The sequence below is a fragment of the Rana temporaria genome, chromosome 2, assembly GCF_905171775.1.
Source record: "Rana temporaria chromosome 2, aRanTem1.1, whole genome shotgun sequence".
In the NCBI taxonomy this organism is placed as follows: domain Eukaryota; kingdom Metazoa; phylum Chordata; class Amphibia; order Anura; family Ranidae; genus Rana; species Rana temporaria.
The window spans coordinates 255,607,235-255,621,692 of record NC_053490.1 but is presented as its reverse complement, the minus strand read 5'-3'; the positions used below and the strand labels follow the sequence as shown (position 1 = coordinate 255,621,692).

General features: G+C 41.1%; 1 protein-coding gene across 1 annotated transcript in view; it reads right to left on the bottom strand.

The window, feature by feature from the left end:
- LOC120926667 (multidrug and toxin extrusion protein 2-like) overlaps nt 1-12,184 on the bottom strand; it is a 117,961-nt gene extending 105,777 nt beyond the window's left edge. Inside the window, exon 1 of the mRNA XM_040336792.1 lies at nt 11,854-12,184. Coding sequence (XP_040192726.1) covers nt 11,854-11,994 — 141 coding nt within the window. The 5' untranslated portion in view covers nt 11,995-12,184. The remainder of the gene's footprint in view (nt 1-11,853) is intronic.
- Nucleotides 12,185-14,458: the final 2,274 nt, after the last annotated feature.

The following is a 14,458-nucleotide window of genomic DNA, read 5'->3' as shown; positions in this document are numbered from 1 at the left end:
CATTTAACCATTTATTTGGTTCTTAGTTTGGACTCTTTATTGCACTTCTATTTTGATGCACTATTTGAGTGTGACAAGCTCTCTTATATTACTTTATTGCATGGACTACTTATTCCAATATTTATTCACACTTTTTTATTGTGCTTTATTTTTGTGTGTCACAGCGTTGTGAGATACGTTGCGCAGAATCACTCTCACTATTTGATTTCTGTTTTGTGTATGGTAAACACTGTTAGGTTTTGCTGCACTGTATATATTTTGTTGAGGTTATTGAAGATTAAGGATCTATATTAGCGCAGAAGCACTTGTCACTTTAATGAACAGGGAGGAAAAATGGGAGTGCTTTAGGAGCATATTAAATAAAGGTATTGGCCAGTGCGAAATAAATTTAATAGAGCTAACACAAGTCCTGGGTGTCTTAACTCCAATGTAAAAAGGAAAAAGAGAAGGCCTTCAAAAAATACAAAGCTGAGGGTTCATCATCAGCATTCTAACTTTACAAAGAATGCGATAAGAAATGTAAGGGTGCAATTAGGGCGGCTAAGATAGAACACGAAAGGCACATAGCGGAGGAGAGTAAAAAAAAAAATTTATTTAAGTATATAAATAGTAAGAGAGGGATGTCAGAACATATTGGCCCCATAAAGAATGATGAAGGAAATATGGTTACAAAAGATGGAGAGATGGCAAAGGTCTTGAATTTATTCTTCTCCTCAGTCTTCACAAGGGAAACAGGGGTTTCAGTAACAAAGACTGCATGGTTTATCTTCATGACATGCCACAGGGAGCACCCTCATGGCTAACAGAGGGTAAAATTAGAAAAAGACTTGAAAAACTTGACGCAAATAAGTCACAGGGACAGCTGGCTTGCACCGGAGGGTCCTTAAAGAACTCAGTCAAGTGATTGCCAGACCAGTGTTCCTAATTTTTAGGAGCAGTCTACTGATGGAAATGGTACCAGCTGATTGGAGAAAAGCCAATGTACAACCAATATTCAAAAAAGGGCCAAGATATATCCTGGGGAACTACAGACCAGTTAGCCTAACAGCAATAGTTTGCAAGCTCTTAGAGGAGATGATAAGGGACTATATACAAGATTTTAGTAATTAAAACTATTAGCAGTTATCAGCATGGATTCATGAAGAATCGTTCTTGCCAAACCAATCTATTAACCTTATATGAGGAGGTGAGCTGCCAAGGAAGGGCAGTAGACGTGGTGTATCTGGATTTTGCAAAGGCTTTCGATATAGTTCCCCATAAATGTTTATTGTACAAATTAAGATCTATCGGCATGGACCCTAGGGTAAGTACATGGATTGAAAACTGGCTACGGGGGCGAGTCCAGAGGGTGGTGATAAATGGGAGGTACTCGGAATGGTCAGTTGTGGTAACCGGTTTCCCCCCGGGTTCTGTCCTGGGACCAATCCTATTTAATTTATTCTTAAACGATCTGGAGGATGGGATAAACAGCTCAATCTCAGTGTTTGTGGACAATACTAAGCTAAGCAGGGCAATAACTTCTATGCGGGATGGATGGAAACCTTGCAAGAAGATCTAAACAAAGTAATGGGGTGGGCAATTACATTGCAAATGAGGTTTAATGTCGAAAAATGTAAAATAATGCATTTTGGTGCCAATAATATGAATGCAATCTACTCACTAGGGGGAGAATCTCTGGTGGAATCTAGCATGTAAAAGAACCTGGGGGTCTGAGTAGATGACAGGCTCAGCAATGGCTTGCAGTGCCAAGCTGCTGCAAGCAAAGCCAACAGAATATTGGCATGCATTAAAAAAGGGATTCATTACAGAGATAAAACGGTAATTCTCCCACTATACAAGACTCTGGTCCGGCTGCGCCTGGAGTATGTCATCCAGTTATGGACACCAGTCCTCAGGAGGGATGTACTGGAACTGGAAAGGGTCCAGAGAAGGGCAACAAAGCTAATAAAGGGACCGGAGGATTTCAGTTATGAGAAAAGTCTGCAAGCATTGAACTTATTATCTCTGGAGAAGACGCTTGAGAGGTGATATGATTTCAATATACAAATACCATACTGGTGACCCCACAATAGGAATAACATTTTTCAGCGCAAGGAAATTTAAAAAGACACTCGGCCATTTACTAAAATTAGAAGAGAAGTGGTTTAACCTTAAACAGCGTAAGGGGATTCTTTACTGTAAAAGTGGTAAGAATGGGGAATTCTCTGCCACAAGCAGTGGTTTGGCAGGTACCATCGATAATTTAAAATCACTATTAGGCTGGGTTCACACTATTGCGAATTGGATGCGGGTTTCTTGTATCCAATTTGCATAGCAGGAGATTATGACCTGCTCTCTATGGAGCTGGTTCACACATCTCCGCAGCGGCTCCCCTGCGATTTGCACAGGAGTCCTGTTCGTCTTTTGGTCCGTTTCAGGTCTGAATTCAGCCCAAAATTTGGGCTGAAATCGGACCTGAGCCGATGCAATCACTACTGTGAACCCAGCCTTAGACAGGCACCTAAATGACCACAGCATACAGCAATATAGGGGGTTCAAAGAGCTGCACCGATGAACGTGAAACACCAACATTTTTATTTATATCACTCTTCAAAAGCATGTGAATCGCTTTTCAGGGTGCTAATAAACTAAGATATAATAAAAAAAAGACTAAACATGGCCAGAAACAGTCAGCCAAACTAATTATACAAATTAGAAACCAAATGTGATAAATGAAACCAAAATTAAAACATATAAAAATAATAATATGTTATTGGCTTGGGTTTAAGAGTCAATAACAGAAAGTATTTGCAAAAATCAACACAATAAGGGTGAAAAAGTAGACTGTGTAAATCACTCATTAAAAGTCAACACAATAAAGGTGCAAGGTGGACTGTATAAATCACTCTTTAGGTGACTAAATCGCTTTTAACATTTTCACAATGTGACAGTGATTCACAGACACGACAATCCACAATAGATCCACTTTTAAGCTTACCAGATAGCAAGCTTGTTATCACTTGCGGCTATTAACCCAGCCTGGGCCTTTTAACCTCCAGATGGTTCCAAGCAGCAACTCTCATTCAGGGGTCTCAGGGGAGTCAGGCAGATGATATTGAGTTTGAAGGCGGATCCTGGGGAAAAGCAATCCCAGTCCCACATGATGATCAGAATGACCCGAGGAGACCCAAGGAGAGAAGCAGACTTGCCATAGTGTAAAACCAATTGACCATATTTATTGTAAAATAATGTAGTACGCTTACTCGATCTTAATCAATCTTTAAAAACAGCATAAGATATAGAGCCGGCCGGCTAAGCACAAACACCCGTTCCTGCAACAAAGGGGTGACGTCAGCACGTCCCTCCTTCCGATGCATTTCGTCACAACATGACATCGTCCTGGGGCACGGGCGTGCTGAATCACTGCTTAAATATAACAAACAATTGGAACCACACCTTGGTTTAAACCTCAGGTGGACAAACCAAGATCCTCCATTTTGGAGAATGGAAAAACCATAATCCTCCATTTTGGACAATGGAAGACCTAATAAGTACCACATTTTAAATTATGAGAATGGGTGAATCGGTTTAAAAAAATTAATTATAATAGAAAATAGCTTGTCTGGAAGATTAGATCTCTATAGACAAACATAACCAATGTGTCACTACTGCCACCAGTGGTTAATTAAAACACATAAATATAGGTGACTAATACACCGATCTCTATCAAATTAATTGAAGACCAATCCAGACATAAACTAACAGTATTAATTCTAGTAATTAGCACAAACCTAAAGGTTGGCGAGGCGATAACCCCAAATCCAAGAGTGTATAAATAAATACACATGGTTTGTACAGTGGGAATAGAACACCTGAACTACCACCCAAGGTTCACACCAAGTTTACATATCCAGTGCATAGATAAATGTAATAATCTAAATTACGAATTGTCAATAAAGGCATTAACATCTACATCTACGTTTAAGCCATATGGCACATACGTTTTGGCTCTGTAGATCCATGACATTTCTTACTTAGAGATTTCTCTTACCAACGAACTACCCCTCCAATGAGGGCTATATTTATCTATCCCCAAAAAAATAGTGTTGACAGGGTTCTTATTATGTACCAAAAGGAAATGCTTGGATACTGAATGGTTCTTGAAACCTTCTAGCATATTGGTTATATGCTCGTTGAGCCGAACTTGGAGTGGGTGCTTAGTCTGGTCCACATACTGTAACCCGCAAGGGCATTGTGTGAGATAAACAACCCCCTAAGGTGGTACACGTGAGGGAGGGTTTGATTTCAAACTCCACTGATTTACTGGTGGAGACAAATTTTGGATGTACACCCACTAAAGGAACACACCTGACACACCTGACATTTCCGACACTGATAGAAGCCTGTGAGGTTTTGAAAGAAGCAAGTCTTTTTAACCGGAGTGTCAAAAGTATTAGGGGACAATCTATTGCTAAGTGAAGAAGCTCCCTTATAAACCACTTGGGGCCTGGTGGGTAAAACAGTATTGTGTATCCTGTCATTGCCCAGATGTTTAATGGTTTGATGGTGAACATAAAAGGTGGTAATGAATGAAACTATAGGGGGCCAGATTAATTCTTTCTGCCATAGATTTCTCTTTAAGTAGATCCTGATTTAAAGTAGTCTGCAAAGACTCATTAGAATAGCCCTTTTCAAGAAACCTATTTGTAAGGGTGTCAGCTTGATCTCTGTAAGATTAGCTTGGTGACTCAAGTGTATCCCTCTCATGTTAGCATTCAACGAGTCAACAAATAGAGCCAAATCAGAGCCACTGCCATCCCACAGGAGGAGGATATCATCTATATATCTTGCCCAAAGAACCACCTGAGGTCTCTGTTGGGCATAGATGACATCCTCCTCCCATCGGGCCATAAAGAGGTCGGTAAGACTAGGGGCCTATTTAGCCCCTATTGCCACCCGTCTATCTTGGCGAAAAAAATGATCATTGAACCAAAAATAATTATGGGAAGCGGAAAACTCAAATAATTCCATAGTAAAAGAGATCTGATCAATCGGCAAATCACAATCACAATCAAGATAGTATTTTACTGCAGCTAAACCCAAATCATGTGGAATAATCGTGTATAACGAAGTGACGTCTGCAATTACCAACCACATCCCTTCCTTTGGTGTATATTCCGACAATAGATTGATAATGTGACGGGAATCTTTAAGATAGGACGGCATTCTCTGCACTAAAGGGTGAAGAAAAAAATCAATATACCTGCCCACCCGGGACATGACAGAATCAGTTCCACTAACTATAGGGCGACCCAGGGGGCAGGCAAGACTTTTATGCAACTTAGGTAAGTAATAGATAATGGAGGTGCGTGGTGCCTTAGGCACCAAAAAGGACTCTCTTATTTATTTAGGATACCCCTTCCTAACCCACCATCTATAATCTTTTCCAAATCCTTCTAATATTTAGCCAAAGGGTCAGAAGCTAGAGGGGTATAGGTTTTGCGATCACCCACAATTCTATACATCTCACACATCCTCTCTGTTCAATACCACAATGCCTCCCCTTTATCGGCAGGACGTTTTACCAGACTTTTGTTGTTACACAAGGAATTGATACCTGCTTCCATTTCTCACATTCTTAATTTTCACTTGGTCCAAGTCCCTCAGGACTACATCTCGAAACATTTTGATGGATGGGGCCAAAGCCCCAGGGGGGATTAAATATTGAGGCATTAGATAGGCCTGAGTGCTGATACTCCATAGAAGCCAATCTGCTTTCTTTAATCGGAATAGCAATCAAATAGCGCTTAATGTTCAATTTATGTATAAATTTATGCACATCCATATAAGTAATTTGTTAAGCCTTCTCGGTGGTGCAAATTTAAGCCCCTTATCCAGCACCAATTTCTCAGAATCAGTTAACACAGTACAACTCAAACTAAAAATGCCTGTACCTACTATGTGTTTTTTGATTGGACCCGCCTCCCCCCTCTAATTCCTCTTTTTGTTCCACAGATCTTTTGATGCCCAGGCTGGGCCTGGGCATCAAACAAACAAATTTATGCACATCCATATAAGTAATTTGTTAAGCCTTCTCGGTGGTGCAAATTTAAGCCCCTTATCTAGCACCAATTTCTCAGAATCAGTTAACACAGTACAACTTAAACTAAAAATGCCTGTACCTACTATGTGTTTTTTGATTGGACCCGCCTCCCCCCTCTAATTCCTCTTTTTGTTCCACAGATCTTTTGATGCCCAGGCTGGGCCTGGGAAACCCCAATTTGGGGACCCCTGATTATGAGGCTGAATGTTCCCATAACTGGACTCATGAAAACTATTAGGATGGCCTCTGTCCCACTCAAAAGTTGGTGATCGATGGCCCCCCTCATAGGTGGGTCCAGGGCCTTCCCTGTCTCGCAAAGAATTAAAACGATTGCTTGTATCAACGTTATATTCACACTCGTAATTCCCTCCATATTGTTGGGGTGATCATAATGATTGTATGTTTGACCAAATGGAATGTTAAGCCTATGACCCCAATTGTTGAATTTAAGTCTGGTGAACATGCCACCCAGATCACCCTCATCATCCTTAAATGTTTCAAAAACACCCTCAGTATTCACCACTCTAGTGGCCCTATAGTCAAAAATAGCCATACTCAATAGGGAAATGGTGCAAGCACGGGGTTGTAAGGTGACACTAAATCAGATGTGGTAGGTGCAGGGGCGGACTGACCATTGAGTCACTCGGGCACTGCCCGAGGGCCCCATGCCACTAGGGGGCCCCATCCGGGTTGCCAGGCTCAGTAAAACCAGGGACAGTATGTAAAAATCTGTGTTTTTTTTAGATCTGTCCCTGATATGTCCGAAAATGACATGCTTTTAATGTGAATATCCCAAGATTTTAGCTGCCCGCCTCTGCACTACCTCCTGGCGTGGTGGTCATCTGTAAGCCAGAGGGGCCCCATAATCTTCTATTGCCCAGGGGCCCCATGAGTTGTCAGTCCGCCCCTGGGTAGGTGGGTATCAAACAAGCAATATAAAAAGGAGCTTACCGCGCTAAGCCTAAAAACCAAGTTAGGAAAAATAGCAGCAGCTAGACTTATGTATGTACAGGATCTTACATTCTAGCTGCTGCTATTTTTCTTAACTTGATTTTTAGGCTTAGCGCAGTTTGCTCCTTTTTTTAATACAGGGATATACATTGTAATATTAACGTATAAGCACCCACACAGGTTGGACTTGATGGACTTGTGTCTTTTTCCAGCCTTACCAACTATATGTAACCCCTTCACTAAGTGTAAAACAAGTCTTAATTTCTAAACACAATTTTGCAACTTTGACATGTGTTAGTACATATCATCACAACTACTTTGTACATCCAAGTGGATTATATTGCTTTTTTTTCAGGACAAATTGGGCTTTCATTTGGTGGCGAATGGTAATGTCCTGATTTTTTCCCCTGTAAAAGCACAATAGCTCTGCGGAGAGATTGCTGTACTATCATAGTTAGTACAGAGACCTATTCATGGGCTCCTCCAATGTTTTTCATTTAATCCCCTGAGCTGAACAAAAAAACAACATAGTGTGTACCAGGCATAAGGCCCTGTTTACACTTGTTTAGTGTACAGCCACAGCCACGGGTTGCTTTTGTGAATGACTAAATGGAGACATGGGATGAGACATCACACTAATGCTGATTTCAGCTGGGGTAGAGGGGCACGGAATGTTGTACTATCCGTTAAAACTGGAAAGGATGGTTTTAAGCTATTAAATTACTATAAGGTAATTTGATATTAAGCACTGTTACACAATGGGAAAAATGGTGCCCTGAGGGATTTAAATTTTTTGCAGTATTGCATAATATGTGTTACCTGCAAAGAAGAAAAATCCCTCAGGCAGAAAAGATGTTCAGTCATTGAACACAGTGAACAAGAGAAATGTGTTATCCAGTAAGTGCTATGACCATCCATGGGTCAGCTGCTGTCCCATTAGCTGATTACAGGTGCAATGCTCTGCAGGCTCCTTAGTAAAAAAAAATAAAAAAAAAAATGCACAAATGGTGAACATGGCCTTTAAGAGTGTTATTGGTGAGTGAATCAGTAACTTGGTAAGAGTGGTCCCTATGACATTTAATGTATTGTGACAAACAGCCCCTGTCACTTTTTGAGATGGAAACAAGGGGCATCTATTAGCAAAAGCATTTAGGCATAGGACATCCCCCGCCACATCCTCTTAAAGGAGAATTATAATATTTTTTACCACTACTATTCCTAAGATATTGGCATTTGAAATTTTCAAATACAGCAATTTCAAAATTGGATAAAAGGTTTAGCACTGGGGAACACTTTTTGAAAGATAGAAAGTGCATTTTATATACAACTATAGATCAGACCAAAATGAGGGACAAATGAGGAGGAATGACTTTGTTCCAAATCAGGGACAACACCCCCAAAATCAGGGACAGTTGGGAGTTGTGGATGGAGTTTTTCTGCTGCATAGGATTTTGCGGTTCATAAGGGTGTCAGTGAGAGATGTGGAGCAGGATGCAGGGAGTTAAGCACTTGGTCACACCTTGCTTCCCACCTGGGGTATAATTTGTCTTTCAAGAAAAAGGAAAAGAGGTTCCAAGCTAGGGACAAATAATGGAAATAAAAAATATGTTCTTCTGTCTAGGTTTACACTGACAGCGCAATTGAAATCCTGCGAGTTCAGCTGAACTCACCTGATTTCATACTTGCATGTCAGTGCGACTTCAGGAGCGATTTCAGAGACATCTGTGAGGGTTTCTGCACAGATGTCTATACAAATCGCACCCCGAAGTCACCAAAAGTAGTACAGCAACTACTTTTGTGAGTCGGTGCAGCGTCGCAAAATCAACGTTGCACTGATTCGTGCAACGTTGCCATTGACAGTGCCATTGCCGGCAATAGCCGCTGATTTGTAATGCAATTTGACATGTCAAATCGCAACAATGTGATTATAGGCTAAAGCTGCTGCGTCCACTGAAACTACTACTGTTGTAGAGTCAGGGATAAATGGGGGTTGTGAAGTGGAATGTGGTACTACTTGTTAAATGTGAACACAATTATCTACTTATGTGTGCACATCTAAATACATCTGAAATTAACGTGTCCTTTAACATATTGAATGTGCAGGCAAATATATAAAGTGTGCAAAAAACTTTGTGACACACGGGCAAATATTTAAAGCGGAGTTCCGCCTGGGAAAAAAAAATCAAAGGTTAGCAGCTACAAATATTATAAACTAAATTGTAGATTCACTGAAACCTTCTTCTACAAATTTAAGCGCTTAAAGGGCTAGTGAAATAAGCAAAAATAGATAAAATATACGTTTAAAATAACCAATTTAAGAATAAAAAGCTGCTACCTTATATACTTACTAAAGTACAAGCAAAAAACAATCATATAAAACACAGAACATTAATTCATGTAGACATTTAACACACTCAAAATGTGCTAACATCAAACGTAATGAAATATGTAAGTTATATATTTGTTGCAACGATGTAGCGGTGAAGTGGTTTCCAATCTCCCCTCGGAATACTGGACACAAGAACAGCTGCTGGAAGGCGGGACGGGTCATCCACTAAATGAGCTCATTTAATGTCTCATCCTATGTCTGGTGGAGGATCGGCCATAAGCTCAGGCACTGATAGAATTCCTCAATAAATGACATGTAATACTTTTCATTACTGAAAGTGAAGGAGAGAGGTCCCAGTGAAGTTGCTCTCCTCAGTGTGTATGTTGGAAGCTGCCAGTCAGTCCCGGGCTCAGTAGACCTACAAATACTGGAGCTACTGACTTTTAATATAAGGACAGTTACCTGTCAATGGAGCCCGGAATGTCGGCACCCGAAGCTGATCTTTGGATTAACTCATTGGTGATACCGCCGCCATTCCTGGTAAGGGAACCAGGAAGTGAAGACTTCACTCCTGGTTCCCTACTGCACATGCGCGAGTCACTTTGAATAGTCCTTTCTGTCTTCTGGGACCTGCATGTCTCCCAGAAGACAGCAGCGGGGAGGGGCTCGACATGGCGTAGTTTGCCGCAGGAAGTGCGGCGATCTATGCTCAGAAGAAGGAGCAAATACCTGGATTTGACAGGTATCTGTTCCCCCCCTCTACTGAAAGGTGCCAAATGTGACACTGGTGGGGGGGAGGAATCCGATAAGTGGAAATTCCATTTCTGGGTGGAACTTCGCTTTAACGCTACAGTATAAATACCTTTTTAATGAGTGATCACATTTCCTTTGTTCTCTGCTACACAGGAGCTGGGGGACGATTAACAGCATTACACTGAGCTTTCCAGTAAATGGCTGTGCAGGGGGGGGGCAAGTCTGATCATTGGAGCAGAGCAGGCTGAGTTCCCAGCATAGCTATAAAACTGACCACAGTGTGCTCTGCTGCTTAGTGTTGTCAGTTTTTAATAGGAAAGCAGAGGAAAGCAGGACTACCAGAGATTTCACACAAATGAAGCAATACAAAGAGAACAGTGGACTTTTTCATACAAGTACATGGTACATGGTACAGCAGGCACATATCAGGAATATTGGGTTTACATATGTTTTAACAGTTTTTGTTCTTTTGAGCCATTATTATTTGTTTTATTTGATTACTATTGCCGTGCTGAGCAAGGGATTGTTTTAAAGTAATACTAAAGTCTATTTAATGTTATACTTACCTGCTCTGTGCAGTGGTTTTGCACAGAGCAGCCCAGATCCTCCTCTTCTCGGGTCCCTCTTCAGTCATCCTGGCAAGTCAGATCCACATACAATTTTCAACATTTACATATAAAAGGACAAATAGCAATATGTGAATCTAAGGCCCCTTTCACATGATTGGCCCGCAAAGATCTGCCTGTCCATTTTTCGAAGCGGATCTGAGTGGGCCACCCATTGACTTGTATGGGCAGGCAGATGTCAGCAGGGATGTGTACGCTGACACCCGCCTGCCATCTGAGCTGACAAGATCCGCTGAAAACAGACAGGTGGCGATACATTCACCATCCGCCCAGCGGATTGGATGGGATCAGATGAAAATGGACAGGCTGTCCGCTTTTTTATCTGCTCTTCCCATAGAGAACAGCGGGGCGCTGACAGGTCCGTCTCTACACTGTGAGCAGAAACGGACCTGTCATCCGCCTGCTCAGAGGGGAACAACGGAGCGATCCTCCGCTGAGCGGATCCCCTCGCGTGAAAGGGTCCTATATATTTTTTCCTATATTTCCTATATAATTTCTATCTGATAATTATTTATTTATACTAAGTTTACAAAATCTATTAAAGAAAAGTACTTTTAGATGTAGATGGAATCTAATAATCATGTATTGTTTGTAAACAAAGGAGGATGGATTTGTCATCCTATTATTGTAGGTGAATATTACAATGGGCCCAAAAGGCCCATAGGTAATCAAAATAATGACCATAAAAAAAGAAAGAAAAGAAAGAAAAAGATAAGGAAAAAGGTTACTGTGATATTCTATGTACCATTTGTTTTAAATGTTACTTATGCTGATGTGACTTGTACCTTTATCTGCTGAACAATTCAATAAACTGTTTTCTGTTACAAAAATAAAATAAAACATTTATATATAGCCCCCCCCCCCCCCCAAATTTTGAGAAAAAGTGAATAAATGAATGTGTACTACAATACATCTCCTCCATGTGCCCTAGGGGTGCTGTAAAAATAAATACATAAATGTCCCTAATATATCTCTATATACCGTATATATACATACACTTGTTTAATCTATAAGCATACACAAGAATATTGCTTCACAAATATCAATAAAACCAACAAAAAAAAACTGCATACACAATTAATGAAAGTACACCAACTGAGGTCATGTCTTACCACAGGGATGGCCAACCCAAACTGTTTCTTTGCTTCATTACAGAATCCATAAGGTACCAGTTGACGGAACAGTCTCTTTATTCCATGAGGTTTTTCTGATAGAGGAGAGGTCTCCTTGGCTTCCTCCTTGTGTATTGTCATTGTTCTCCCTGATAAATGTAAAATTTTGCAGTTCTCCTACACCAGAGCATGCAGTGAGAGATCCATTGTTTCATAAGGCTTTGACTGGAGAAGTGAAGTGTAAAATAATTCCTCACTGCATATTTTACAGACTACACTCAATGGGAGGAGAACATACCATAACCTGATCAACAAGCTGTGCAGATCAGGGATCTCTCTATGGAGAGAAAGAGAAAATTGATGGGAAACTACCTTTCTCATCTAGGCATATCTTTATTTTTGAAAAATACTTAGGGGTAGATGCACATACATCATCGTAAGTTTGCGTCAGCGTAGCGTATCTAAGATACACTACGCCACCGGAACTTACCTTTTTTTTCCGAATCCTTTTTGCGCCGTAAGCTACGGCGGCGTAGTGTATCTTTGGCGGCGTAATGGCGCGGCATTCAAATCTCTGTGATGGGGGCGTGTTTTATGTAAATACGTCGTGACCCGACGTAAACGTCGTTTTTTTTTAACTGCGCATGCGCCGTCCGTGGGGGTAGAACAAGCCAATGCTTCCAACGGTGACGTCATTCTACGCAAATCCCTATTCGCAAACGATTTACGCAAACAACGTAAAAAATTCAAAATTCTACGCGGGAACGACGGCCATACTTAACATTGAGTACGCCATGAGTGTAAAAATTTTTGCGCAAACTGAAATATAATATGGATAGGCAGCCAACACACAAAATGTATTTGTGAAAGAATGTAAAAATATAAAGTGTAGCGCCAATGACTCAGCTCTACTCGGGATGCCCCAAATGGAGTAAGACACTCCTAAAAGGAATGAAAGAAATGAAATTGAGTACGCCACCATATAGCAGCTTTAACTATACGCCGGAAAAAGCCGAACGCAAATGACGTAAAAAATGCGCCGGCCGGACGTACGTTCGTGGATCGCCGTAACTAGCTAATTTGCATACTCAAAATTACGGCAATTCGACGGAAACGCCACCTAGCGGCCGCCGAAAAATTGCATCTTAGATCCGACGGCGTACTAAGACGTAGGATCGACCCGAGATGCTTTCGTATCTTGTTTTGTGGATACAAAACAAAGATACGACGTGGGAAATTTTAAATTACGCTGGCGTATCAATAGATACGCCGGCGTAATTCTTTTGTGGATCTGCCCCTTAGTGTTATGTAGTAAATGGTACTTCCATTGGGCCTAAAAAACATTTATATGACATGGAAGTAATACTTTTTAAATCAAACTACACACAGCATTTAATGGCGGCATGCAACATGTGGGATCTCCAGCCAAAACTCTGAGTAATCTGTCAGTGTTACTTCACACAGAAATGGATCTCAACCGCTGCTGAGAGGTGGCAATGCGGCAACAGCAGGATGGACTTGACCCAAGAGTAAGGTGAGTAAATGGTACTTTTTGCATTATGAATATACACTTGAATAGAATTTTTTCTTTAAACCATTCCAATTCACGCCATAGCTGTATGGATCTTTCTTTTACATACATCAAATATTTACCTTCTGACACGGAAACATTTTTAGGCAAACTGTGTTTCAACACGCACAATAGATAACCCTAGGCAACACCACCAATACAGTCCACTGGCCACATTGCAAATGTACCTGAAATTCCCTGTTATTCCTCCCTATTCAACTACATCTGTAAAAGGTAAACAATGTCAGATATACAGTACGCAACACTGGAAGTAATCACAGTTAATGTGCTCTCATGGCTCAATTACACCAATAGGTGCGTCCAAGTGTGCACTTTTTTTGCATGTTCCCATGTGTCGCCCAATCATTTTAACACTCAATGATCGTGTAATGCGTAAAAATAGTGCAATCATGATTTAAAATTTTACGCCACAGCAAACCTTTATGCTTGGTTGTTTGCACAATACCTCTAAAGCCCTTGTTTGTCTGTGCCATAATTCACTGTCTATCAGAATGTTGTCTCACAGCAAGTTTCCTCACAAATAGCCTCCAGCAAAGGTTCTTACCTACCTACCAAAATAAAAAGCCTGTGCTCTTTAGACTCGGTTCACACTGACGCGACCTGAAAGTCTTGACTTTGCCAGGTGATTTGCTGGCGACTTGAGTACTACTTGATGCAACTTTAAGGGGATGCCTGGGTAATCTTCCTGTAATGTCGGATCCAAATTGCATCAGTATAGATGGGGATCTGACTGGGAGGCGACTTCCATTAACCACCTCCCGCCCTCTGTATAGACAAAAGACGGCGGGCGGGGTACTCTTATTCTGGGACAACGTAATATGACGTCACCTCAGTCTCACCGTGCTTGTGGGGGAGCATCGGCGATTGCAGGCGCACTGTTTTTCTGGGACAAGGTGCAACCTCAAACTAGGTAAAGAGTGTCCAATCACAGCTAATCACATGTAAACAAGCAAATGCCCATTATCGGCTTTCCTAGTCTCACACTGACTCCCACAGGGGAGAACTATATGGATA